We start from the raw sequence: 27808 nt of genomic DNA, 5'->3' as shown, positions 1-27808 counted from the left end.
CCGCCACACCCAATTGTTGGATGGTTGATTCTCTTTTTAAAAAAATTTAAGATAATTTAGTGTTAACCACCTTCTCTATCTTGGTCCGTCTTATTTGTTAAATTTTAAGCTCTTAAATTTGAAACTTTGAATGTCATGTTAGTATTCATCAATACAAGTCTATTTTTATCAGATGTCAATGCACATAGATATTGCGGAGAAGGAGCCTAAGATGAACATGGTGATGCATAATAAAATACAAGATCTGGACATTATTAGTACCATGCCCGATGGCGTTATTTCACACATCATGAATTTTCTGATTACAAAACAAGCTGTTCAAACTTGTATCCTATCCAAAAGATGGAAGGATCTTTGGAAGTCTCTTCCTACTTTCAAAATTAGTCGTGAACACTTTGGAAGTGCAGAACAATTCAAGAAATTTGTGTCTAAGGTTTTACAAAACCGCGAAGAGTCTAGTCTGCATAGTGTTGTTGTTGAGCATCAAGGGTATATTCCCTCCAACATTTTGAGCAAGATGACCAATATTGCACTATCAAAAAAGGTAGAGAAATTCATTGTCGGAACCTTCCTTCGTGATCAGAAAAGTAATATGCTACCTTTTCACTCAATATTTTTCCTTCGTTCCCTGAAATGTCTTGACCTTACATTTCATACAAATGGATCGACGAAGGTGAAGCTTCCAGAAACTATATACCTTCCAGAGTTAGTAGAGTGTCATTTAAGAGATGTTGCAATTACTTCAAGTGGTGGCAATGATTGTGTTAACCCCTTCATAGAATCTAAGAAGCTTATTACTTTAGTCATGGACCATTGCGAGCTAATAGGGGATGCAAAAATGGTTTTTATATCTGGTGATAACCTTGCTAGTGTAACCATTAGGTTTCGCGAGTTCGATGGTAACTTTTTTAAATTCCAGATATCTGCTCCAAATTTAAAAGCGTTCAATTTTGCGGGTTATCTTGCTTCTAAAAATAATCAAATTTTTGAGCATAACTTGGAATTTATTGAAGTATCAAGCATCACTGCCTATAGCACTCTATATTCTCCGGAAGATCTGGATATTTTGAAGAATTGGTTCAAAAGGATTAGTAATGTACGCTCATTGATACTTTCTTCGATGGTTCTTAAGGTACTTGAAATTAGATTACATGTACTTTCAAATAAATCATATTAACATTTCTTAGTTACTTCAAATAATCACTTAATATGTGTTCATTAACCATTAATATGTGCAGTGTGTTTCTTCATTCACCAATTTTCCCAATGTAGAATCAAGTGGTTTTGGTAATTTGAAGTCCTTGACAGTGATACTTCAGAAAGGAGTACCTATTACTTGTTTGTACTCAATCATCATGGATTATTTACTTCAAGACTCTCCACATGCAGAAATCATTCAAGGTAATGTGTTCTTTGTACTAAGTTATTATTTTTAGGCTTAAATATCACATTGGTCCCCCCTGTATGTACGTGCTTTTTTGGTTTTAGCCCCTGTATCATTTTTTTTTGTGTTTTAGTCCCTGTATGTGTAAATCTTGTTGATTTTTGTCCCTCCCATTTGTGTTTGTAGCTAATTGGTAGCTAATTAGCTACCGGTTAGCTACAAATGCAGTCGTTTTTTAACGGTAGGGACAAAAATCAACAAGAGACCAATGAACAAAAAACATATAATACATGGACTAAAACCAAAAAAGCGCGTACATACAAGGACCAATGTGAGAGTTAAGCCTTATTTTTATGTTGTTATTTTCTCTATTTTATTTCTAATATATAGTTAATTTCAAAACTATATAGATACATTTATAAAATTGATAGTTAATTTCTATCATATAGCATTGCTCTAATTCTAATTGTTATTATTATTTCAGGAGGAGAGTACACATCGGAATTCTCGACAGTGTTTTCATGAGAATTTGGATATGAATTCATATCTTGAGATCACTTACGCTTTGTTTGGTTTTGTGGAAAAAAAGTGGAAAATTACGTTCCTTTCCAGAAAACGAAACACATCATTAAAGTGGTTAACTACAATATTGTTATATTGTTGACTTTATGACATGATTTTTTCTTTTCAATTTTTGTTGTGAAATTCAAATTTATAATATGGAGATTATTTTCTTGATCCAACTTATAAACAAATGTTATAGTGTGAGATTTATGCAACCCTTCCTAACTTGATAGAGTGTTTTTCACTATATATGATGTTGGGAAAACTACCGCTATTAGGTGCTGCTGACGCCAGGATCTGCGTCCTTTCTTGGTAGAGTGTTTATTGATATGAATTCTTGTAGCCTCTCCATATTGGGTGATCAATAGTGATTAGATATGCTTAGTACTACAAAATCAACTTATAATATCGTTGAAGTATAAAAGTAAGTATGTTTTTATCGTCTTCACAGGGACTGATGCGATATCGATGTTTTTCAACAATTAATATAATTTTAAGTAAAAGTTTTCAAAGAAGTTTGATTACGAAAACGTGCGAAAACATAAAAGTAGTAACGATGATTAAGTTGACAGGGAGATTAAATTTGCTGGGATTAGATGTCAATCACTCATTCATACATATTCCCTTAATCAGTTATACATATTCAAGATACTTATCAATATCATCACGTATTTACTCATCGAACGTTTCCGTCCCCATATAACGTCGAGAAATCTATTGTACCTATCAAACCCCGATCCCTCGGGTGCTTAATCGATCCAATAGCATTAAGTTCCAATACTTTAAGTGAATATTAAATCAAAGTCTATTCCTAGATCTTAGCTTTTAATAGATGTTAACCTAGAGCAAGAATTAAAACATATATTCCTATACCATTTCAAATCCAAAGATGAAAACAATAACAACAAGGATAACATCAATATTGATTTGTAACTAGAATATATATATATATAACCACCATGATCAAGATAAACACATATTAATAGAGTAATTTACATTTAATCCCAACAACAAGAGAAATTAGTTACCCATATTCATGAGAACTTTACAAAGATTAAGAAGAAAAGAGATGAACAAACATTACAATGATGATTCCTCAACTATTGTTGTGTATCCACCTCCAAAACCCCTTGAATCTGCCTCCTAGGTCTCTCCTAGACGAATTTGAGTGGTAGGAATGATATTTTCTATTTTTCTGCATCTGGTGGCCTTTTATAGTAGAACTGGATTTTTAAGCTGGCCCAGCCAGCTATAGCTGACTCAGCCAACTACCTTACTTCATAGCTGGGTTTGCTAACACGTGTCCTCTGAGTCACCTCCCAGCTCTTCTGGCTGTCTCTGGCTGGAGCCAAAAATGTTTTGTCAATACAACAGGGTCTGTAGCTTTACCTGGCTTAAGCCAGAAAGTCACTGTCAATTCAACAGGATCTGTAGCTTTCTCTGGCTTAAGCCAGAAACTCTCTGCCAATTCAACAAGATTTCTGGCTTTCTTTGGCTTAAGCCAGAAACTCTCTGCTAATTCAACAGAATTTCTGGCTTTCTCTAGCTTTCTCTAGCCCAACGAGCTTCTTCAAGATCAAACATTAATTCTTCATCAAAAATTCAATTTTAATTACAAAAACTTGTCAAAATGATTGAGATTTAAGATATACTAACCAAATTTAGATCAAAACATATATGTACAATTCTTGGGGACTTATATACACAAATCTTGCAAAACAAGTTAATAATTACCTTAATTCATAATATAATTCAACTACTTTTTGGCACTTATCAAATATGTGTAATGTATCACCCATATATTTAAAACATTTTTTAAGCCATATATCAACTAATGTAAGACTCAAAAACTTACAATAGTTTCTCTTATTCTTGTATATTTAATAAGAAATGTGATCCTTGAGCAGACATAGAAATATATATCATAGAAATAATGACTCAATTCCTAATATAATAATGATTCAATTTTAAAAGAATTTTTACTATGAGATGCATGGAGGAACTGAAAAATCAGTTGGTGTTCTTTCTCTATCTTGATTTGTGTTTGCTTTTCTAACTATTGTTTTTAAAAAAATAATATCACTACTTTATTTATATAATTTTTAGTTATCTAGATCGATTTATTGAACCAATAACAATGATTCAAAAGTCTCACTATTGGGCCACCTATTATTGGGTCTTTTGCCTTTTATATTCATTCACCAAAACTCAATAAGAATTTATATTCATACATCAAAACTGAACAAGTCGATTTTATAGAGTTGAATTAGGTTCAAAACTCTATTCTAAGAGTTTTGTTATTAAATTCAACATTGCAGCTGCTTTTAGTAAAATATTGTAGTTATGGTTGATCAATATCACTAATAATTTGGATATAGTTAAAGCCAACTATCTTATATACAAGAGAAGGTAACATTTCAAGATTCATGTATGCACATTTTAACTATCTTATTTTCATGTGAGGTTTATCATATAAAAATAATAAATAAACCGGAAGAAAAATTATTTACACATTTTTTACACACATATAAAACAACTTATGTAAGCAAGTATCACCAAAGAAAGCAACAAAACTAAGAAATTTTGAAACTTGAGGGCCTTGCTCTTATCTAATACATAGTAATTTAAATTACAATTATATTATAATATGTGTTACTCTTTAATTTGGTGATACTTTTTCTTAGAGAGGACCAAAAATAAAATTCATTAATTTTGTAAGGAGATATTTAACCATAAAAAATTTGGCCAACCTTATTTCATTTGTATGAATTTTATACTCTATATAGAATCTACATTTATATTTTCATCCCTAAAAACTAAATGAATTTCAAATTTTTGCTTTTTATCATTTGACTTTATCTCTACAAAACTAATGTTTCCGGTATATAAAAAGTTTTGCCTACCAGAAAACACATTTTATGTTTCAATTATGCCTATCCGAATATTCATTTAATTTAGGAAAAAAAAGTTTACATACCGAAAACATTTTGTGGGCTAAAATAAATGATAAAAGGAATAAAATTGGAAATTCCTTTAATTTGTATGGGTGAAGGTATAAATGTAGGGTATATGATACAATTATCCATTTGTAGCTAAGACATGCTGGCCCATATTTTGGCCCAATTTCACATCTCATATGTAGTACACCTTTTTAGGGTTCTTTTCATAATTTTTTTTTTGTTTTGCAGAGGTTTTAAAACGAAGATTGTTCATCCGCCGTCATCAAGATTGTTCATTGTGAAAGATTTGAGGTAAATTTATAATCACTCGGCTCTCTTTCGATATTGACATATTAAATCTTAAACTTACTTTGATTTGAAAAATTAGGTGTTGTTTTATTTAATTTATGAGTGCTGGAACAATTACTCTTCACTACTCTTGAATTGTGAAGCTTTATTTTATTAAGGTATGTGTTTCCGCATTAACTCTTTACTCTAAGCTTTCATCATGCTTCAAAGATTTGTTGATTGATCGATTAGATATGTTCGTAGATCGAGTTTTTCATAATGGATTCTTAGGTTGTGTGCTAATTAATATTTCAAATAACTTGGTTTATATAAATTTATATACTTAGATAATTGAAAATTATTATATTTGGATGGCAAAACAACTCTTTAAAATTGAAAATTCATTTTGGGACTAATTGGGGGAAACTAATGTTAAAATTGTGAAATTAGGGCATTTTTTTCCTAATGGAATTTTCCACCTCACCTTTAAACCGATGGTTGAATTCCTCCTTAAACTCTCTCATTCAAGACACCAATCCAAGTCCTACCTGAATCTTGACGTTGACACCAACCTTCACTTTCTTCCAACAACCATTGCTAGAGCCCAAGCTTCTCGATTTGTACCCCACTCTTCATCCCTCGGAATGCCTTCCGTCCTCATGAAGATATTGTATGCCACTATCATAGGATTTTAGGTAGCACCTACAAGATTCACCACACCCTCTTCAGCCTCCGGACTGGTCAAGTCCGTACCCCCTGGAGAAACGCTTGCTCCCAACTATCATCAGAATTTTAGATAGCTCAACAAGCTCCACCACCCTTCGAACCATGAAATTTTAGGTGGTTCCACAAGCTGCAACATCAAACTCTCCTTGAATCCAACTACCTCCAACAGTCTCACAAGTCACCAAGTCTGATCACCATTGCTTTCAATTGCCTCCCTGAAGATCCTCTCAAGTTCTTGCACTTCTTCAGTCACAATTGAAACATAACCCACAAGGTCTCCATGGTCACACGCCTTTGGTCCAACAATACCACTCTCCTCCCTATCTCCCATTAGATAGCCAAGAGCTAATGTTGACCGTCTTCCTTTAGTCCCACTATCGGAAGACTCCACCTCAAACTGAGTTTCCACCAAAGTATACACATCATGATCTCCATCTTGTAACACGCTAGACCTCTTCGACTACTCTGAAACATACTTCATGCCATTGTTAGTCTCCAACAATTCCGGTTTAGTTCCACCACCTAGTAAACCTTGTTTCACCAGTCCAACTAAACTCATGTTACTAACAAGTACCAACCGAAGTCCCAAAACTCAAGCATATCATGAGAATCACCACTAGTAATCGATGCATGACCAATAGTAAAACCAATTATCTTTGCATCAAATTTCCACAACATACCTCACATCATGAAAAAGAATCCCACAATTGTCAAACCTCGTAAGATAAATTGAACCATACCTCAAACGTTTCAAGCTTTCCCGTATCCAAGATGAACGACTCCACCTTCAACTAGCTCTAGGGTTTTAAAGTATTCCTTCTTCAAACACATGTGATAGGAGCATCCAAAGTTTATAATCACTAGAATTCATATAGACTTATACTCCATTGAACCCCGAGTATTTTTAACACCACCTCTCCAGGCTGATGTCGAGTTTTATTACCACCGCATCTCCAGGTCGACCATCTTCGCGATCTCCATTAATTCTTTATCTCTGAGGCACCAGATAACAACACTCCATGTTTCACCCATCATCTCAGACATTAAAATTCCTTCAATCTTCACTTTCCACAATTCCAAATTGTTTTCGGAAAGTACCTCGATATCCTACTTGGAACCCATGGCGCTCACTTCAAATTGTTCCGATTGCCCAACAGTGGGGGTCAATTGTTGTGAATTCGTCTGAAAAATCACACCAAACAATTACTTGATGTGTGGAGCAATAGAATGACAACCAATAACAAGTGGAATAAGCAATAATAATAACAACCGATAAAAACGATAAAGGAGAAGCAAGAACCCGATAATTTGTTTACCCAGTTCGGTCCAACAATGACCTAATCTAGGGGAGAGAGCAGCCCCTCCGTTCCACTAGAATCAAATAAGTAACTTTACCCAAAGAGTTCTCAATTGGGTTACAAGAATTAATCATAATTCTACCCAAATCCTGAATCTTTTCCCGTGGTCAAGAGACTCAATTTGACTTAGTCTACCCAAGGTGTACCACAAAGATAGTTCGCCCACCCCTTGAGTTGTACCAAGAGAAATCCCCTTTTGCTCTCTAAGACCCTAGCCTTTGTGTGGTGGCAAACCCTAACCCTAAATCAATGATAAAAATGAGAGTAATTTTTCATTATTTTAATGTGTCTATCCTAATTTTTTTATATGATCAAAGAAGGCTTTTATAAGTAAAAAGAACGTACTCCCTCCGTCCCATATTATAAGCAAAAAAAAAAAAAAATACTTTCACACTTATTATGAAAAGGTGAATATGATAATTTGAAGTATAACTTTTTGTGTTTTTCTTGAAATAAGTTTAATTGGAAGATGTAAAAAAAAATTCTTATTGTTTATAGATTATGGGAAAAAGAAGAGAGTAAATTAAGTGTAATTTGCATTAAATTTCATGAGAATAAGTAAAAGTAAATCTTGAAAATGATAAAAATGAATTGTTTTTGCTTATAATTTGGGACAAGAGAAAATGATTTTTTTTTTTTTCTTATAATATGGGACGGAGGGAGTATGTGTATGCATGTAAAGAGAAGTAAATAAAAACTTCACATATATTCTTAATATGCCTAATTGATTAGCATTGTAGTGTAAAAAAGTTGAAAATGTTGGGGGGACTATGGCCACCTTGGCCCCTCGAGCCACGGTAATCCTACTCATATATTAATATGAAAGTCTATTTTTTGTAATTTCTAGGTGAATTTGTATTTCTACTCATACATTAAATAGGAAGACTATTTTTATTGTAATTTCTACGACGACCTATATTTCTACTCACCACATCCGATTGTTGATTTCATTCATTTAATCCGCCACACCCATTTTGTTGATGGTTGATTCTCTTTTTAAACAAATTTAAGATAATTTAGTGGTAACCACCTTCTCTATCTTGGTCCGTCTTATTTGTTAAATTTTAAGCTCTTAAATTTGAAACTTTGAATGTCATGTTAGTATTCATCATTACAAGTCTATTTTTATCAGATGTCAATGCACATAGATATTGCGGAGAAGGAGCCTAAGATGAACATGGTGATGCATAATAAAATACAAGATCTGGACATTATTAGTACCATGCCCGATGGCGTTATTTCACACATCATGAATTTTCTGATTACAAAACAAGCTGTTCAAACTTGTATCCTATCCAAAAGATGGAAGGATCTTTGGAAGTGTCTTCCTACTTTGAAAATTAGTCGCGAACACTTTGGAAGTGCAGAACAATTCAAGAAATTTGTGTCTAAGGTTTTGCACAACCGCGAAGAGTCTAGTCTGCATAGTGTTGTTGTTGAGCATCAAGGGTATATTCCCTCCAACATTTTGAGCAAGATGATCAATATTGCACTATCAAAAAAGGTAGAGAAATTCATTGTCGGAACCTTCCTTCGTGATCAGAAAAGTAATATGCTACCTTTTAACTTAATATTTTTCCTTCGTTCCCTGAAATGTCTTGACCTTACATTTGAAACAAATGGATTGACGAAGGTGAAGCTTCCAGAAACTATATACCTTCCAGAGTTAGTAGAGTGTCATTTAAGAGATGTTGCAATTACTTCAAGTGGTGGCAATGATTGTGTTAAGCCCTTCATAGAATCTAAGAAGCTTATTACTTTAGTCATGGACCAATGCCAATTAATAGGGGATGCAAAAATGGTTTTTATATCTGGTGATAACCTTGCTAGTGTAACCATTAGGTTTCGCAAGTTCGATGGTAACTTTTTTAAATTCCAGATATCTGCTCCAAATTTAAAAGCCTTCAATTTTGTGGGTTATCTTGCTTCTAAAAATAATCAAATTTTTGAGCATAACTTGGAATATATTGAAGAAGCAAGCATCACTACTTATTGCGATCTATATCCTCCGAAAGTTTTGGATATTTTGAAGAATTGGTTCAAAATGATTAGCAATGTACGCTCGTTGACACTTTCTTCGATGGTTCTTCAGGTACTTGAAATTAGAGTACACATCCTTTCAAATAAATCATATTAACGTTTCTTAGTTACTTCAAATAATCACTAAGAATGTGTGCATTCATATGTGCAGTGTGTTTCTTCATTCCCCAATTTTCCCAATATAGAATCAAGTGGTTTTGGTAATTTGAAGTCCTTGACATTGATACTGCAGACAGAGAATGTTAGTCATACTTCTTTGTACCCAAACACCATGGATTATTTACTTCAAGACTCTCCACATGCAAAAAGGAGTGTCATTCATGGTAATGTTTGTATTATTTCTTTGTACTAAGTTATTATTTTTATGTTGTTATTTTCTCTATTTTATTTCTAGATAGTTAATTTCAAAATTATATAGATACATTTATAAAATTGATAGTTAATTTCTATTAATGAATAACAATTCTATTATTATTATTATTTCAGGAGGAGACGACTGCACATTGGAATTCTCGACAGTGTTTTCATGAGAATTTGGATATAAATTCATATTGCTGACTTTATTGACATGATCTTTTCTTTTAATTTTAGTTGTGAAATTCTATTTTATATGGAATAGGAATTTGGAGATTGTTTTCTTTATCCAACTTAACAAATGTTTTAGTGTGAGATTTATGCAAGCCTTGGTAGTAACTTGGTAGAGTGTTTTTCACCATATATGATGTTGGGAAAACTGCCACTATTAGGTGCTGCTGATGTAACGACCCAATTTTCATTATGTGTTTAAATGTTTTAATGACGTGACATTTAAATAAGTTTAGTAACTTTAAATTAGTTATCGAATCTTTTAGTTATTAAGCGAGTAGTGAGAGTTAACGAGAGATTGGACTGTGTTATTGGGCCTTAAGCCCAATGGGCCTTGGCATGTGAGTGGCGTCCATATAGGGCAAGGTAGAGAGAGAAAACTCATTTTTTTTCTCTTAGTCTTGTAGTTTAGAGAGAAGGAAGAGAATTGGTGAGCTAGGGCAAGAGGGAAAGTGAAGATCCAAGAGCAATTCTTCGAGATTTTCGTCGGTGAAGGTAAGAGAGTATATTTCATATTCGTTGGTGACTCGAGAAAGGGGAGAATGTCGATTTCTCCGTACCCGAACTTTCTCCACCCCATTTTTGTTTTGGTTTGGGTGAACTTTTCTTAAAGAAAATGAAATCTAATGTTCATAACACGGTTATTATGCTCTTACCATGTTGTATGAACAAATTGATGGGGTTTAAAAGAGGAATTTGTAGATGTTTTGTTAAGAACTTATTGTTTATGAAGTTTGTTTATAAATGTGTCAAAATCCATGATATAAGTGATTGTTGATGTTAATAAGTTGCTTATAAGTGTTTTTGAACATGTATAGACGTAGTATATGCTTGGTATATGTTGTGGGAGTGAAATAAGTGATTCTGAGGTCAAAATAAGTGCTTTTATGCTCAAAATCACGTTTCTCAGTTTGGATCTGCAATTGGCGCACCATGCGCAGATTTCTGGCACACCACGCGCAGAAACTGGATCCAAATATGCTTTTGACGCACCATGTGAAGGTTCTGGCGCACCATGCACAGAACTGGGTTTTGCCTCTGCCATTGGCGCACCATGCGCCAGTTTTGGGCGCATCATGCACAGGTTTCAGGTCAGCTGTCAACCTGCATTGACTTTCGTTGACCTGTGTTGACTTTTAACAATTTTTGCCCCCGGGACCTATTTTACTCAGTTTTCGCGTAGATTCCGATTCCGAAGTTTATTTTGTGAGATGATGCATGCTTAATATAGTTTTCTTATATTATTAGTATTGTGTTAAAATGTGAGTAAATGCATTGTATGCTATAATGATGTGTTGATGATGTTTTTTTGAATATCAAAGAAGTATATAAGGTATTAATCAACTTAATAAAGAAACATATTAGAATTATGATATTCTAATAAAGAAGGATATTAAGGTATAATGTTATCTTAATAAAGACGAAATGTTGGTCTTTACCAAAAAAAAAAAAAAGACGAAATGTTGGATAGTGTTCCACATTATAAATGAAGAGCTTAATGCTATTGATTGTGAGTGAATTCATGAAATAGATACATGCCTTCGTGAATTATATGTGATATTGGATATTCCAATAAAGAAGGATATTAGAGGTGAGATACTCTAATAAAGAAGATGGTACCACATGTATTAGATATGTCTAGGATGACATGACATGAAGTTGAAGCATTAGATTGCATTAGAATATCTGTACATTATGTGATAATTTGTATGTGACACATATTTTGCTAAGTGTGATAATTGTTATGTGACACTTGTGTTTGGAATTGTTGGTAATTGTCCATGTGTGTTAGACTTGTTTTATGTGTTGATTGTCCGATGATTGTAAATATTATTGGCTTCAATCTCTCGTATACTATGATTGGTATGATGATGATGATGATGTATATTTATGATTTATGAATATGCATGAATTGTGATGAAGTGTTTAAGTATCGTTTACTTACACTTGTAGATTTTGAGTATGTTATCTAACTCTCTTTTATGTGTTATGTGCTGGACCTTTAGGGGTCCAGATTCACAGGTTTTGTGTTTATCGATGTCGAGTCGTCGGTGAAGCTCCGCTCTGATTGTGACACGGGAAAAAGGGTTGTATTTAAGTATATTGAGTCTTTCGTAGCTTATGTATTTATATTAGGAAATGTACCTTTTATAAAGAGGATTTGTTTTGTATAAACGACTTTTACTAATTAATTATATTAGTATTATTTTTGGAAGAAGAATGTAATATCTCGAACAAACAATTTATCAATCAATTGATTTGAGTCTAGGACTTTATTTTATCTTCTACGTCGTTTTTGAAAAAGAAATTTTAAAGGCAGAATAAAGATAATAATAATTTTGGGTGTTAGAGCTAACGCCGGGATCCGCGTCCTTTCTTGGTAGAGTGGTTATTGATATGAATTCTTTTAGCCTCTCCATATTAGGTGATCAATAGGGATTAGCTAGATATGCTCAGTACTACGAAATCAACTTAATTATATATATCAACTAATGTTAAGACTCAAAACCTTACAATATTCTTGTATATTTAATATGAAATGTTAGTTGAATAGACATAAATCTTTCTCTGCAAGTAAGCTTTTTGTATAAGCCTAACAACATAGAAATAATGAGTCAATTTTAAAAGAATTTTTACTAGGAGATGCATGGAGAGGAACTGAAAAATCTGTTGGTTTTTTTCTCTATATTGATTTGTGTTTGCTTTTCCTAACTATTCTTTTTCGTTGACCTTTTCAATAATTCTTTTTTTTCAAGCTTTTCAATACTTATTTATGGAGGTACATTATTTGTTTTCAAAACAATATCAATACTTATTTGTATAGTTTTTAGTTATCTAGCTCGACTTATTGAATTAATAACAATGATTGGGAAGTCTCATCGGTTCAATTATCAATTCGATTATGAAAACATCGATTCTACCAATTAAATTTCTATACGAGGTTTTGTTATTAAACTCGACATTTTCTTTTAGTAAAACGTTGTCGATATGGTTCATTAATAATTTGGATAGTTAAAGCCAACTATCTTATATATAAGAGAAGGTAACATTTCAAGATCCATGTATGCACATTTTAATTCTAAGTGCACATAACTAAAATATTTGGCTATTAAATAGTTTTGCTACAATACACAAACACATTGCATGTTAATCATAAAATGGATATATCTTCAACACTCAAGCTTGTTAACCATAAGAGAAGGCACATCATTCCATTCCATCCATAAAACTTTCACAAAATCTAGACATACACTAATGTTTAGAAACTACTAATTAAGATCAACAATAAGACACAAAATAAAGAAAGAAAAAAAAAAAACTAAAGTCTAAAGAAGACCTTTTCTTTGTTGTCTTGTAATATTCAAAGGCTCTTTTCTCATGATTTGGGTTGTGTGCAATCACGAGATTACACGGTGAACCACAACTGAATAGTCCAACCAAAATAGGGTACTCTAAATTTCAATTTCAATATTTTAAATATTTTTAAAAGAAATGTATTGAAATTTAGACCGTCTCATCTTGATTAGATGACTTAGATGTGGCAAACTACGTGCAGTCACACGTCACACAATCCAAACCCTCTTTTCTATGTCTCCTTCACTGATCAAAAGAAAGGGATGCAACAATGTGAAAGAACTGAAGCTTCTCTAATAACTCTTTGCCATGGTTTGTGGCTCTTTTCGCCACTCTAAGGAAAAGTTCCTCACTAAGCTTATCACCAATATGAGCATCAACAAGAACACCAGAAACACTCCTACAACTGTTGGCTAGAGCTCTTCCAACTTCACTTGCATCATCTGGTTGATTCACCACTAGAGGGCTTCCTCCTTTGAAAACTTCAAGTTTGTTAATGGAAAATGAACCATTAGCTTCAACCACTTCCTTGAAGTCTTGTAGGCTTGGTGCATAAATTGGAATGTTGAAACTGTCTCTCTTCTCATTGCTAATTAACCCCTGTGATCAAGTATATATATGATTTAATTTAGTGAATTTAGTTCATAATTCATATACTTATAAATATATTAGATTTATCTTATGTGTAAGAAAACACGGTATATCTTTATCAAAAAAAAAAAAAAAACCACAGTATATCAAGTTTACAACACGTTTACGTATAGCATTGGGGTATACCCCCAATGCTATATCAATATATTAGGAATTGAAGTTGTGTAGGGTCAGAAAATAGTGACTACACTATAGTTGTCATATATATAGATCGTCAGATCAAGATCAAACAGTATAAATTTAAAGCCTAAAATATCTCTTTTTATTTTACTAAAATCATGTTTGACAAAGATAAAATCAATTTTGATGATTTCCCTTTTAAACCAAAACACTTTTCTTACATGTTACATAGAGATATTTTATGAACATATTATGTACTCTATTAATTAAAGTATTGGATGCCTAACATGGAATGATATACTAGTACATGGTTTCGGTGATTAGATCCAAAGACAATAACTTTTGGGTCCCTTATCCTCCAAAATTCCAAATCATTAGATGAAAATAGATAAGAGATGAATGAAAAACATTCTTTTTTGTTTTGCTTTAAAACATGATGATGATGATTTTGTTTGTTCAAAACATCTAAAACCTAATTGTTGGTTAATATTATGGTCTGGCTGCCAGCAAGCATAGTCAATTATTGCTATTGTCATAATGTAGGACAATGAATAGATGGCTTGATAAAAATTGTGGTGGCCAACAAACATCTAACATCAACTTTTTCAATCATGCCAAGAGAAGTGACAAATTAATGTGACACCTAAGACAATGCATCATTTATGTTCTTGTCCCAAGTCTTTTTTTTTGTCTGCCAATGACAAACATTTTGTACTATGTTTGGATATACTAAAGTCATTTTTAAAGCCTAAAATTAATTTTCTAATATTTGGTGCTTTTCGATTAAAATTTACTCTTCTTCAAAATTGATTTTTAAGATAAAACTTGATTTATAATTTTTAATTTAAATTTATTGTTTAATTTACTCTTGAAGCAAACACGAAAGGATTATATGTTGTAACTATATTAACGCAGTAATCATTCTTGATCGTCTCATAAAAAATGAAAGACTGAGAATAAAATTGTGTTCAATCCACATTTATCAATTAAGACCGTCTGATCACTTTTGGACGGTCGAAATTGTTTATTGCATGAAACAGGTACAACAGACAATCCCTAAATTTAATATTCTCTAGTACTTTTAAAAATTTCAAACTTTTAACCTCGAAATTGTTGAATATTAAAGTCAAATTTTTTGTATAAACAAACTTCGATCAAAATCAATTTTTATCGCCACATAAATTATTTGACACATTAACAAAGCACTCATAAAAAGGTTAGTGAATAAGAACAATTATTACCTCCTGGACAAGATCATCCCAAGCATCCTGAAAATGGGTCCCAAAGAGGAGACCAGCCCCACCTTGGTCTGTTGGGTCCACTGAGGTCCTGCCTAAACAAACCAAGAACATGGACCCCTTATTTTTCATCTCTATTGATCTTGAGCTAAGAAAACCTGCCAAATCTGTTTGGAATTGTTTCTTGTAAGCATTTGCTGTTATGTCACTAGCACCATGGATGAAGACTCTTCCTTTGTTGTATGCATTTGACCTTTTGTCTTGAACAGAATCTGGTACCTGTGGAACCAAACCATAGTAAATTTTATACTTCAATTGCATTTCAACATACTTCAGCATTTGTCCCTTTTGGATTGGATTTGTGTTTTGGTGATAATTAAATACATTATGCAACCGTCACATATATAAAATATAGTATAATATCGAATACTATAGTATAATATTGATCAATAAATATATTATGCATAAAGGGGTTTATCTTTTCTTTTTATGTTATACTCTATGCTCATATTTATGGATTTATCACCCCAAAGGTCTGCTCCAGTGATAAAAAGATAGGTCTTAAATATCATAAGTTTCGTATTCGAGTCTTGCTAATACTTTTAGAGGAAGGTAAATGTAAATATATTTGTAAGTGTTCATTGAACTCTAACATCTTTCCTATTTTGGATTGGGGCATCATCTTCTCACCCTAAATTTTTGGTAACCAAATGTTTTTATGGATTATCTGTTATAGGATCTAAAGAGCAATTTCAAAGTGTACATGCAAAACAAATGATAATATTTTATTCCTAATATACCAAAAATTGAATCCTTAATCATATTAATCATATGCTTAAGCACCTTGAAATGTTTTGGTTACACATTGACATTGGTTAAGTAAATAATGAGGTGAAGAAAAGTATGTACTTAATTACTATGCATGCATTAATTAAAAAATAGTTCAATACGTGTCACTCTAACCCTGAAATGAGGTGTTTTTTCAAGTACTCTATAGACCATGGATTAGTTGCATAACTTTTTACCATAAATTATGGATTAGGCTTTAAGCTAATGCATTACTATATTATCATATTATTATCCTCAGGAAAAGGAAAATATTTCTTGTTTTTTGTTGTAGAAATTACTGCATAGAAACTACATAGATTCTTTGATGGGTGGGGTAGGGCTGTGTATATAAGATCATAAGACAGTCATAAAATGAAGAAAATGCTTAAAAGTTTTAGCAAACTAACTTAATCATTATTAACCAAAAATTTCGAGAAATGTATGATACCTTCAAGTTGAAACTCAATCCAAAGGTTTGGAAAAGATAGAAAGTCAATGATTTCAAAGGGTAGTTCTTGAAAAGTATTTATAGCCTCTTTTTTTTTAGAGAAAATTATAGTATTTAGGTAAAACTAATCATAATTGTATGCTAAAATAATAAAAGAGAAACACAAGATAGATAGCTCTTGCTTATTAAATAATTTAAGTTATATGATTGTCATCATAAATTTTTAGTTGATTGTGTTTATAAAGATAATGTTCATATATGCAAATTATTGTTTATAAGCTATATAAAACTAAGCCTATAATTGGTAATGGTGTTACGATGGATATGTCAGAATCACGGTGATTTGCAGAAGCTACACTAATTTGTAGCTTTCAAAAAAATAATCACAGTAGATTACTGTGATTCTGACATACTAACCGTGATACTAAACGTATACTGACACTTCACATTAAATATAGGTATTATATTTAACATGTGACGGGTGCGCAATTTTAACATGACAATGATATGCATGCGTGGTCATCACTTTATTTTGCTTAAATTATTATCTACATATCAGTGTCATTATCGAGTTAGGTCTAAAAATACATACATCAATAGAAGATAAAGAAAGAAAGAAAGAAAAAAATAACAGAGTGATGTTGATATATTAACAAGAATTGATATATTACCTGAGATAACCAATGCAGAGAAAATGCAGAATGAAAAACATCAACCGACCTAGCCGGAAAAAGTCTCCGGTAAAAAGAGCCGGGGACACCAGCAGCAAAGTACGAGCGGTGATTGTTAGCAGCAAGACACTCTTCCATACTAACACCAGAGTTGGCTAATGGAGGAAGGAGTTGAAAAAGGGTATTAAAGTCATTACTTGGAAGATCAGAGAAGAAAGCAGAGAATTCAGGTGGATTGAATCCTAATGCTTCATAACGTTTAGTCATGTGTTTTATGATCACATCCATAACATTGATAGTGTTGATTCCACATGAACAACCCAAATCCACAACTACAAATGGTATGTTAGGGTCATGAAGGACAACTCCATCTAGTGCTTCTTTTAGAAGGTGAAGCATTGACTTTGCATGTATGGCCTACACAAAAATAATATTCAATAAATTAATTAGGTGAATTCTTATGTGTTATTTTTATGATATTTAGCATTGAAAAATATTTGATTAGAAAATTTATGCTTAATTAGTATTCATGTAGACATGTGTTATTTTATGCATTAATGTTTACTTTCTTTGTACACACTAAATTATGTGACAAATTTCATGCTAATCTATTTTTAATTTTGATCACTAATTCTATTTTTTTTTTATTTCGTGCATGTTTAAATAGACAGTGAATTTGATAAAATTACGATGTATCACCAATTTGTTTCGAAAAATGACACTATAAAATTTCATCAAAATTATGGTACTATTATATTTTCATAGGAGGATTTGCCATTGAGAGAGAGAGAGAGGGAGAGAGAGAGAGAGAGAGAGAGGGAAGGAGGAAGATGGAATGATTCAATGGAATGATATAAAAAAATTAAGCATAAATTAACACCATAAGGTACCTGTCCTTGAGAATTGTTGGCATAGCTAGCCTCTCCTTTACCACCTTTCATGCTAAGCAAGCGTTCTAGCTTCATATTGGACACTACAACATTATCACCCATGACTAAGTGATGTGATGAAGTAAAAATAACTAGAGGAAGAAGGTATGTGTCAATATATTTAAGTTGTTTTTTCAAGGTCTCTATGATAGCTAAAATGAGAGCAAAGAGAGTTATATATATAGACAAAGGAGGAGAATAGTTTATATAATCAATTATATGTTGGCTACTATATTCTATAGGGCCCTTTATTCATACAAGCAATTATTATGCATTACATTAATGCATTAGAACTCTCCGGTCTCATATATAAGTAATTTTTCAATTTTTGTATTCATTCGATAACTGATATATCTGACATATATTATAAATTAAATACACGAGTTATTAGATGAATATAAAAAATGAAAATTTACTTATATATGAGACCTGAAGAAATATAAAAATATACTAAAACACACAAAAATTTGAAAGAATAAAATAAGTAAGTATAATTATAATTATAAATATAATTATGAACTAATAGTAATGCAAAAGGGGTAATATTAATATTAATTATTAAGTATAAGAAAATAAAACATAGTACAAAAAAGTTGAAGGAACAAATTATGGGCCTCACATGCAAAAAGGAAGGCCCAAGATTGGCGCCGGATTTTATTTAATTTTTATAGCCACCAAACAACTTCTGCAATTTGCTGCGGTTGAATTAACATGCTCTCACTTTTTTTACAAATGGTAAAAAGAGAAAAAGAATAAAACAACAGCAGCAAAAAAGCATATATGTTAATGCCCGACAAAAAATAATTTACTGACTTGATTAATAATTTACTGACTTGTGTGTGCATTGGACCAACACTCTCCCCTTTTGTCCTTGAGCTATTCTCAATTCATTTTAAGGACTTTTTTTTTAATGTTATGTATAAAAATCACATAAACCTTGTTTTAACGTTCATAAAAAATTGAAATAGTCTCTCCGAAAAAAAAAAATTGAAATAGGCTTAGGATTTTGATTAATGAACTTAATTTAATTTTTTTTTTTGTGTTAAGCGTTCGATTTGTTAAACAAAAACAAATTTGAGTTCAATAAATGTATAGTAGATATTTTTTTCATCGACGCTAGATAAGATGATATTTTTTTTTTTTTACAAAAAGATGATAATGTTTTATAACATAAAGATCAAATTTGAGAATAAAAAGTTAAAAGATTAATCTAATTGCCGCGGCCAATTTTCCTGTAAAAAAATGAGTGACCGTGAATTTTAATTTGGTTATGTAAAAACTAGAAAAAGATTTAAAAAATATTAATCTCGAACGACCATGTTCGATGATGCAGAGATACACAAATCTAACGGTGTAAACGCAAACTCGATTCCGCTAAACAAAATCTGACTGATACGATTGCAGAGAACAAATCGCAAATCTAACGGTGTAAATGCAAACTCGAATGAATTAACTACTGATTGGTTTCACTGTGAATGTGATTGGGAGTGAATTAAAGTAGAATGTATATATGGTTTATTTATTTAGATTATTCATCAAGTTTATCATATAAAAATAATAAATAAGAAAAAAACATTATTTACACCTTTTTTTACAAACATATAAAACAACTTAGAAAAAGACTAGAAAGCAACAAAAGCAAGAAAGTCTATAAACAAATTAGAAAAATAAATATATGAGAAGAGAGTACCTTTGTCTTCCATGAGTAAAGTTAATCCACCAATTTTTTTCTCGCTGTTTCTGAATTCTTATTCCCTAATTTATACCGGTAAATTAGAATTTTAGTAATTAATTAAGTGAATTCGTCAAACTAATTTATGATTAAAAATTATTCTAATTAAATTAGTCAAATCAATTTTTTTCTTTAGTCAATAAAAAACAAGTCAACTCATTAAAATCAAATATTTATTTTTAGTATTATTATTATTATTACTTTTTTTATTATTTTATTATAATTTAGTTTTTTAGTCAAAAGTAAATAAAAAGATTAAAATATGTCTAACACACATATTTTGTTAGAGTTTAATTGATATTCACTGACGGTGTAAAATACTTTTACACAATCGTCCAATAAATAACCATCATTTTGTCATGTCATGTCAAGAAAGTGGGGTCATGTGGCAGAAAACATGGTTGATATTGGTTGACAGTGTAAAATTATTTTACATCGTCGGTGCATATCATTTAAATCAATTTTTTTTAATGATTTTGTTATTTCCATCATTTATCTAAAATTTGATTAATAAATTTGTTTAAAATATATCATTTTAGTAAGGAAAAATTACACTCACCTCCCCTGAGATGTATTAAAATGACACTGACACCCCCTCTATAATTTAAAAACTTACATTAACCTTCTTTATTTTCATATCAAATACACAAACACCTCCCTTATTAACTAACACCGTTAACTTTACGTTAACTTTTTTTTATTTGTTCAAGTTTTTTTTTTTTGCTACAGTTTGTTAAAAAAATCATAGAAACCTTACAAAAAAAATAAAAAATCATAGAAAAGCACAAATTTTTGAATCAAAACAACAATCTCTAAACGGGCACCACACACAATCATAAAACTAAACTAAACAACCTCCAAAACACTACAACTATTGACCAATGATGACATACTATGGAAACAAATGTTGTGGCTCAATCCGGAAAAAAAAAAGATTAATTTTCACGTCTATCTTCTTATTTTTGTTACTAATTCGTTGATATTCGACATCATTGATATGTGAAAATTGAAAACAATATAGTGTCAATTTGTTGATATGAGAAAACAATAAAGATCCAATTTATTGGGTTCGATATTGAAAGGATGTTAATGTTCTTTCTCCTTCTGTTAGAAGTTTCATATTGGCTAGAGATATGGCAAAAATAGCTTTTATAAATGTAGTGCAAACCTCAACTCTCAAGCTAGTTTTTGAGGTCGAGTATAGGCCTCCCAAATTCTAATATGGTATCAGAGTCTATCCTAGATCCATTTGTTGTTTGTTGTGGAGACCTCCCATATTTGGGCCACCCGTTGTTGTTAATCCCACATTCCATCTTGTTCAGTTCTGGACGTGAGGGGGTGTGTTAGAAGTCCCACATTGGCTAGAGATATGGCAAAGATAGCCTTTATAAATGTAGTGCAAACCTCAACTCTCAAGCTAGCTTTTGTGGTTGAGTATAGGCCTCCCAAATTCTAATACCTTCTTCAACTACAGAGAAACCCTAAAATATTAAATTTAAATTAATACGACTAATGATTGTTGAACTAAAAAAAAGTTAATGGAGAATTAAAGGTGTTAGTAGATCATGAATTATCATGCGTCTTTTGTTTACAACAAGCTGAAGACGAAAAACATCTTTTCTTTTCATGCCCTTTTAGTAAGAGAGTATGGAACAAATTTTTATCTTGGTTAGAGACATCGTTACAAACCGGAGTCGAAGGTAGAGATTATTTTCTTTTATTTGGTGATTTGTTCAAAATGAAAGACAAATGTCGTGTCCGATACTTGGTTTGGTTGACAACCACTTGGAATATTTGGAATCTTCGCAATAAAGTAATTTTTAAAGGCAATATTCCGGATATTTCGTCGTTATTGGAGACAATCAAACTTGATTCTTGGTTGAGGTTCACTAGTCGGTATGGGCGTAGGACTTGTACTCCTTTTCCTTTAGTGTTATTTTAATAGACCTCAGGGGATGTGAGTGTAATTTTCCTTTTTAATAATTATTTTTTTCTATAAAAAAGAAAATAAAAATAATTTATATATCTAGATGAAATATACTTTTTATATTAAAATTAATTTATTTAATGAATAATTCTACATCATAAAAAAATATTAAAACTCTTACATAATAATTAATTTAATATTTTATAAATAATTTAGAACACAAACAACAACTATATGGGTTTATATGAAGAAAATAAACAAAAAATTATGATTAAGCTTCGTTGTGGGGTTTAAACTCTTAACTTTCAACTCAAAATGATTAAGCTTCGACGAATTTAATCTCTTAACTTTCAAAATAGCACTTTAATTTAACCCTCTAACTTTCACAAATTTGCGATAAAAAAATGAAAACTAAAGCCAGCTTTGTTAGTATAAGTTTATTAACAATCATATAAATCATAAATATATTATTATTTATTGACTGAGATCATTTGAGACTCAATCTTAAAAAATTTATTGAGAGTTGAGAATTTTTAAATAAAAAATAAATTAATCAATTATATAACTAAAATTTGCCTCAAAGGATAAAACAATTGATAAATTGCAATATAAGAGCATCTTAAATAGAGCTTCCTATTTTGTGTGCTTAAATGGATGGGTAGGAATGTCAACGAGGAGGGGATTGATTGGAGGATACTTTATCATCCCTGCCCCACCATCTAAAATGTTCTTCATTCCCATCCTCATTCCCCGCTTTGGGAAGTATTCTTCCTTCATTTTTATCCCTGCAGATCCCCACAGTTCATGCGGAGATCCACGAACCTTAAAAAGTATCAAATTTCTACCATATAAAACTAGTTGTAAAAAAATAGTAAATTTTAATTATAATACAAATAAAAAATTATAATATTATTACGAGGCTTGTGAAAGTAATAAACATCATATATAAACAAATGTATACACATATTATGTGAAAATATAATTAAAAATAATTTATAAAGTACTTAAATATACATTTATGAATGTTATTTTAATAACGTTTTCGGGGACGGAGTCTCCTCCGCGGGGGATAAAATCTCGTCCCCATCCCCAAACCTCTCTCGGGGGGACTTTGTCCTCCATCCCCATATCCAAGAGAAAAATTCTCCGTCTTCGAGTCCCCAAACGGGGCAATCCCTGCGGGGATCCCCATTTATTGATGAAATTGACATTCCTAAGACTGGAGTGTCAGATCGTTTCAATTAAATATATATATTTTTAAATAATATATATAAAAAATTATACAAAGAGAATATTTATTTATAATTAATGTAAGAGTCTTGTACTCCTATAATCTATACCTATATATAAAGATTATACAAAAAAAATTTGTGTGGACTTTTCATAATACTAACAATACTCTTGATTTTTTTTTGAACAAAAATCTTTGTTTAACAAACTCACCATAACATAATTTTTTTTAGCAGCAAAAATCTTATATTAACAAACTCACCATAACATAAGACATGCATTTTTTTATTTATTTTCGACATAAGTTTACATAATAGACACAGACAAACGCGGAACGCGAGCTATCTGGCCGCTAGTATAAATAAATGTTAAATATGATTTTGCTCTCTATAAAATGGCGATGTTTTAAGTTCAATCATTACTTAATTTTTATTATATTTTTAGTTCCGATAAAAAAATTCTTGTACATATATAAGCTTTAGTCCATACTAAAACTAATTTAGGTAATTATCACTAAACTCTTAAATTTTTTATCGGCATATTTAAAATATCATATAAAATTTATTCATTAAAATTTATAATTTTTTAACATGATATTAATTAAATATGAATTTTTTTGAACGACAAAAATTCAAGACAAAAGTAATGAAATTCAAAATTTTGAATTCGCTTTTTCTGAAGAAACTTTTTATAATGTTCTAAACATACATGTGAAAAGATCCTTCAAAAATACACTTTGTCTTTAACAATATGGACCATAATTGAGTGCAGAATTATTTTCTAAGACTAAAAAATTAATAAAAGTTAAGTAAGAACTAAATTTAAAATGTCACCATTGTACAACCAAAAATATATTTAACCCTATAAATAATAATAATATTATTTTTTTCAAAATCATAAGAAAAATTATGTATGCTAACTCTGGTCCTGAATTGACTACTTTTAAAATTCTAAATCAGCCGGCAACATAAGAAAGACTTTTAACCCTTTTTGCACTTCGTTGACTGACTTCCATATAATGATGTATGGCTAGACTCTTGTCCTCAGTTGACTGATCACTATAAAGGATTTGTAATGTAATTATTTGTTACTATTCTGTAACGAATTTTAGATAGACTTTGATATGTATTATTTTAGATGGAAAGTTGAGCCTAATTCAAAGGTAAAATATAATTTGTCTCTACTTATAAACATATATTTAAGTCGACTCATATTCGATGTGATACTTCTTAACGCGTTGTCTCATGTCATAATCTCAATAACAATAAGTTTTTTTTAAACCTTTATATATATATGATCATCATCTTTGCCTCATCTCTCATCTGCACACTCCCAAAAATGATGAATCTATCATCTAGTCTCTCTCTTTTTTTGCTCTCACTATCTTGTTTTATGGCTTGCTTTGGTGCTAATTCAAATAGAAAAAACATCACCACAGATGAATTTTCTCTCCTAGCATTCAAATCTTTCATTACTTCAGACCTCTTGTCTAATAACTGGTCAACCTCAACTTCTGTATGCAATTGGGTTGGTGTCACTTGTGATGAACAACATGGTAGAGTCCATAGTATGTCTTCACTTGTGATAACAAGATGTCTGGACCCATACCTCAAACAATCTCCAATAGGGGTGGACAACGGGCCGGGTCGGCCGGGTTCAGGCCAAAAAACACCACCCGACCCTGTCCACGGGTGGAGTACTGCAGTCCATACCGATCCGTTTTTAAGAGTCGGGTTAGACGGATTCGGGTCAGGCGGATTGCGGGTCAAACGGATGGACTCAAACGGTTTCAAAAAAAGAAAGAAAAAAAAAGATTTGCAAAGAAAAAATTCAGAACATAAAAAAACAGTCAGAAACACCTTTGATATAAATAGTTGAAGACAAAGAAATATAACAGATCTAGTACAAAAGAGACGATATAAACAAATTTAAGCGTGATCTAAGGCATGTGAAATGGAAACAGAGAGGAGAGAAACAAACAAGTTGTATAAGCTGATAAATTTCTGGGTTTTAATTTGAAGGAAGAGTAACATATCCGAGAAACAAGTATAAGCAAAAGTAGAAGATAAGATTTTTTACAATAGAGAAACAAAGGGTTAAAAAGAAAGAACGAAAGAAAAAACAACATTAATAATGTAAATTTATTTTGATAAAGAGAGGGAACAAGATTTGGTGCATTTTAGTTACAGATTGGTATAGAAACTAGAAATGGTAGTATAGAAACTAGAAAACATTGATTAATTATGTTCTCAATGCTGCTAATAATAATAATAATAAATATAAAGCAATAAATATAAAGCTGAATAGTGGAGTGGTGTGAGTTTGTGAGTCACGAGATAGTGGTTTCTATACACATCAATGACATCATCATAAAACAATGCATGCTTTCTTGTCTTCACTATACACGGGCCTGGTCAGTTACCCATGGATGAGAAAAACAAAACCGAACCCGCCCACTACTAGTCACAGGAAACCGTTTTTTCCAATTTTGAACCCGTTTTTCATATTGAACCCGACCCATTTCGGGTATTTTATTTCGGTTTTGCCGGACTGGATCGGTTTTTCGGGTCCTGTCCACCCCTAATCTCCAATATGTCTTCACTTGAGTATGTCTATTTATCTGGTAACAACTTTTCAGGTACTTCCTCCATTTCCCTCCTATATTAACCGCAGGGGCGGAGCCCCTCATGGGCTGGACAGGGCCATGGCCCGCCCCAAGATTTTCATTTTTTTTATATAGGTATATTATTTAGCGGCGGTTTTAAACCCCCACTAAATAGTCTGTTTAGTTTGTTAATTCTCAGTTTGCGGGGGTTTAAATCACCAATTTGGACCACCAGAATTCTTTCACAGGTTTCCAATTTGTGGGGGTTTCAAACCCCCTCTATTTGGACGATCCAGAATTCTCCCTTATAAATTATTAATTCAAATATCCTTCTTAATTTATTTTTTTTAAGCATCCCTTCTAATGTTTTATTGTTTAATATTTATAAAAATTTTAGAATGTGTAATTTATTTTGTGAAAGTATTCAAGTATATTTTTTTGGAGAAAAAATGACTCAAATTTTTATTTAAAATAGAGTTTGTGTATAAAAATTCATGTTTTATCAATCTTTTGTTAAAAAAATTTAAATTTATTTATTGAAAATGGTAATGGTTCACCTATTGACTCTTTTTGAGATATTTATATTAGACACGCCCTCAATATGATATATCTTTTTTTAGTAATTTTTTTTTGCATATTCAATTTATATTCGTAGCGGCCCGCCCCAACTTTTTGGGCTAGCTCCGCCACTAATTAACCGGCACATTTAAAATATATATTCTTTTGTTCTATTATGATTTATTATAATAGCATTTTAATAAAATATTTATTAAGTAATTAATGTATTTGGTCTTTAAAAAATTAATATTGTCACATGGTTGATTGCAACTGCGATCGGGATGAGGCTGAAACTATTTTATGTCAGAATTGACCCCCCAAACCAGATTAGGCGGTCCAGTGGATCGGATAGTGATGGTGAAAACCAAAAAATCTAGGGGGAGTAAGTCAGACTACTTATAGTTTTTTTAGCTGCCTTTTCTAATTTACCTCTTGACAATTTGAGGGTATTTATTTACCCATCAACCAATAACAACAAGTTATATGTATGTGAAATAAAAATTGGTTACAAATTAGTTGCGAGTACCACATGTAAATTTACTTATGTGTGTTCTCGTTGGTTGTTGGACAAATACTCCTAAATTATAAGGGGTAGAATAGATGTCACCTTTTTTTAACTCATATAACAAAAAATATCGATGAAGTTTCTTTTACCTTACTTTTCCATTTTTACCCTCTCGGTAGTATTTAGTCGATTAAATATCTTATATAGCTAATAAAATGAATATTAATATATGTTTCCAAAAATAATTATTGAAATGTTTTCGTGAGCATAGTTTAGTTGGTAGGGACATTGCATGTAATATGTAAGGATCGTTGTTCGAACCTTGATATTTTTACTTACAGCACTGCTAAATGGTACGAAGGAGGTGTGCAAAGAAAAGCAAGAATATGCAACGTGGAAGTTTATAAATAGCTTCAAACTTTTATCTCCTTGTCCCACAGAAATCATGCGGTGGGTGTGTATAAAATGAAGGGTCCAGATCATTCTTGCCTTTCGTTTTTTTCCTTTCTCGTTACAATTATCATTATCCTTTTACTTATTCACCTTAAAGAGTGAAATTCTAGCCACTAGACAATCTGACCACGAAAAAATCAACTAGTTGATTCAACAATCTTGCACCTAAGCCATCAAATACTTATAATCATTTCTTGAGTTAGGATGTCGACTTTATATGGACATCCTTAAAACATATTGATGATATCCAAATTATCAAATAATATATAATAAAATATTTCAACAATTTTCTATTTGGACAATATGAATAATTATATCATAGATTAATATGGATGATTGGCACGAGGATTTCATATAGCGTGATGTTTAAATCATGTATATTTTCAACTGGTCAAACTGAACCTTTTAGTGACATCAAACTAAAGTTTGTAACTCAATATTTATGGAAATGATACATATCTGGATTTGCCGCAGTGAAAAAAACACACAGTTTCACGTAATAACATATCTCGATCGTTAATTTAAAATTCGACAGTTTAGATTTTAAATAAAGTTTTATAAGTAAATTGATCTCAGTCACTCGTCATAAACTGGACGGCCCACATTCGTTACAGCACCATATTGCAACGGCTGCTTCCATACATATATATAACCACCGGAACTTAATGCTATCCT

The 27808-nt window shown here is 31.5% G+C and overlaps 3 protein-coding genes across 3 annotated transcripts; 2 read left to right on the top strand and 1 right to left on the bottom strand.

Moving 5' to 3' along the window:
• Positions 1-172: 172 nt before the first annotated feature.
• LOC123915188 (F-box/FBD/LRR-repeat protein At1g13780-like) lies at positions 173-3504 on the top strand. Its single transcript, XM_045966331.1, has 3 exons — positions 173-1132; positions 1239-1401; positions 3323-3504. Exons 1-3 carry the CDS (start codon positions 173-175, stop codon positions 3502-3504), a joined length of 1305 nt encoding a protein of 434 aa, XP_045822287.1.
• Positions 3505-8391: 4887 nt separating this feature from the next.
• Positions 8392-9857, top strand: LOC123915187 (putative F-box/LRR-repeat protein At4g15060). The gene is made up of 3 exons (XM_045966330.1): positions 8392-9351; positions 9451-9540; positions 9786-9857. Exons 1-3 carry the CDS (start codon positions 8392-8394, stop codon positions 9855-9857), a joined length of 1122 nt encoding a protein of 373 aa, XP_045822286.1.
• Positions 9858-12997: 3140 nt separating this feature from the next.
• On the bottom strand, positions 12998-18350 carry LOC123916324 (indole-3-acetate O-methyltransferase 1-like). Its single transcript, XM_045967760.1, has 4 exons — positions 18085-18350; positions 17195-17611; positions 15251-15526; positions 12998-13838 (listed from the first exon to the last, which is right to left on the bottom strand). The coding sequence occupies exons 1-4, from the start codon at positions 18184-18186 to the stop codon at positions 13482-13484; spliced, it is 1152 nt and encodes a 383-aa protein (XP_045823716.1). The 5' UTR covers positions 18187-18350; the 3' UTR covers positions 12998-13481.
• Between the last annotated feature and the right edge of the window lie 9458 nt (positions 18351-27808).

The sequence above is a fragment of the Trifolium pratense genome, linkage group LG3 (assembly GCF_020283565.1).
Source record: "Trifolium pratense cultivar HEN17-A07 linkage group LG3, ARS_RC_1.1, whole genome shotgun sequence".
In the NCBI taxonomy this organism is placed as follows: domain Eukaryota; kingdom Viridiplantae; phylum Streptophyta; class Magnoliopsida; order Fabales; family Fabaceae; genus Trifolium; species Trifolium pratense.
Note: the sequence above shows the minus strand (reverse complement) of the source record. Positions and strands in the feature narration are given on the sequence as shown.

What these genes read in the sequence shown, in the direction of transcription:
- LOC123915188 (XM_045966331.1), top strand. Translation starts at nt 173, where the DNA reads ATGTCAATGCACATAGATATTGCGGAGAAGGAGCCTAAGATGAACATG. An exon ending in TTTCTTCGATGGTTCTTAAG is followed by an intron (nt 1,133 to 1,238) that starts GTACTTGAAATT and finishes TAATATGTGCAG; the next exon opens with TGTGTTTCTTCATTCACCAA. An exon ending in ACATGCAGAAATCATTCAAG is followed by an intron (nt 1,402 to 3,322) that starts GTAATGTGTTCT and finishes TCAATACAACAG; the next exon opens with GGTCTGTAGCTTTACCTGGC.
- LOC123915187 (XM_045966330.1), top strand. Translation starts at nt 8,392, where the DNA reads ATGTCAATGCACATAGATATTGCGGAGAAGGAGCCTAAGATGAACATG. An exon ending in TTTCTTCGATGGTTCTTCAG is followed by an intron (nt 9,352 to 9,450) that starts GTACTTGAAATT and finishes TCATATGTGCAG; the next exon opens with TGTGTTTCTTCATTCCCCAA. An exon ending in TGATACTGCAGACAGAGAAT is followed by an intron (nt 9,541 to 9,785) that starts GTTAGTCATACT and finishes TTATTATTTCAG; the next exon opens with GAGGAGACGACTGCACATTG.
- LOC123916324 (XM_045967760.1), bottom strand. Translation starts at nt 18,186, where the DNA reads ATGGGTGATAATGTTGTAGTGTCCAATATGAAGCTAGAACGCTTGCTT. An exon ending in CCAACAATTCTCAAGGACAG is followed by an intron (nt 17,612 to 18,084) that starts GTACCTTATGGT and finishes ATTTTTGTGTAG; the next exon opens with GCCATACATGCAAAGTCAAT. An exon ending in CTCTGCATTGGTTATCTCAG is followed by an intron (nt 15,527 to 17,194) that starts GTAATATATCAA and finishes TTGGTTCCACAG; the next exon opens with GTACCAGATTCTGTTCAAGA.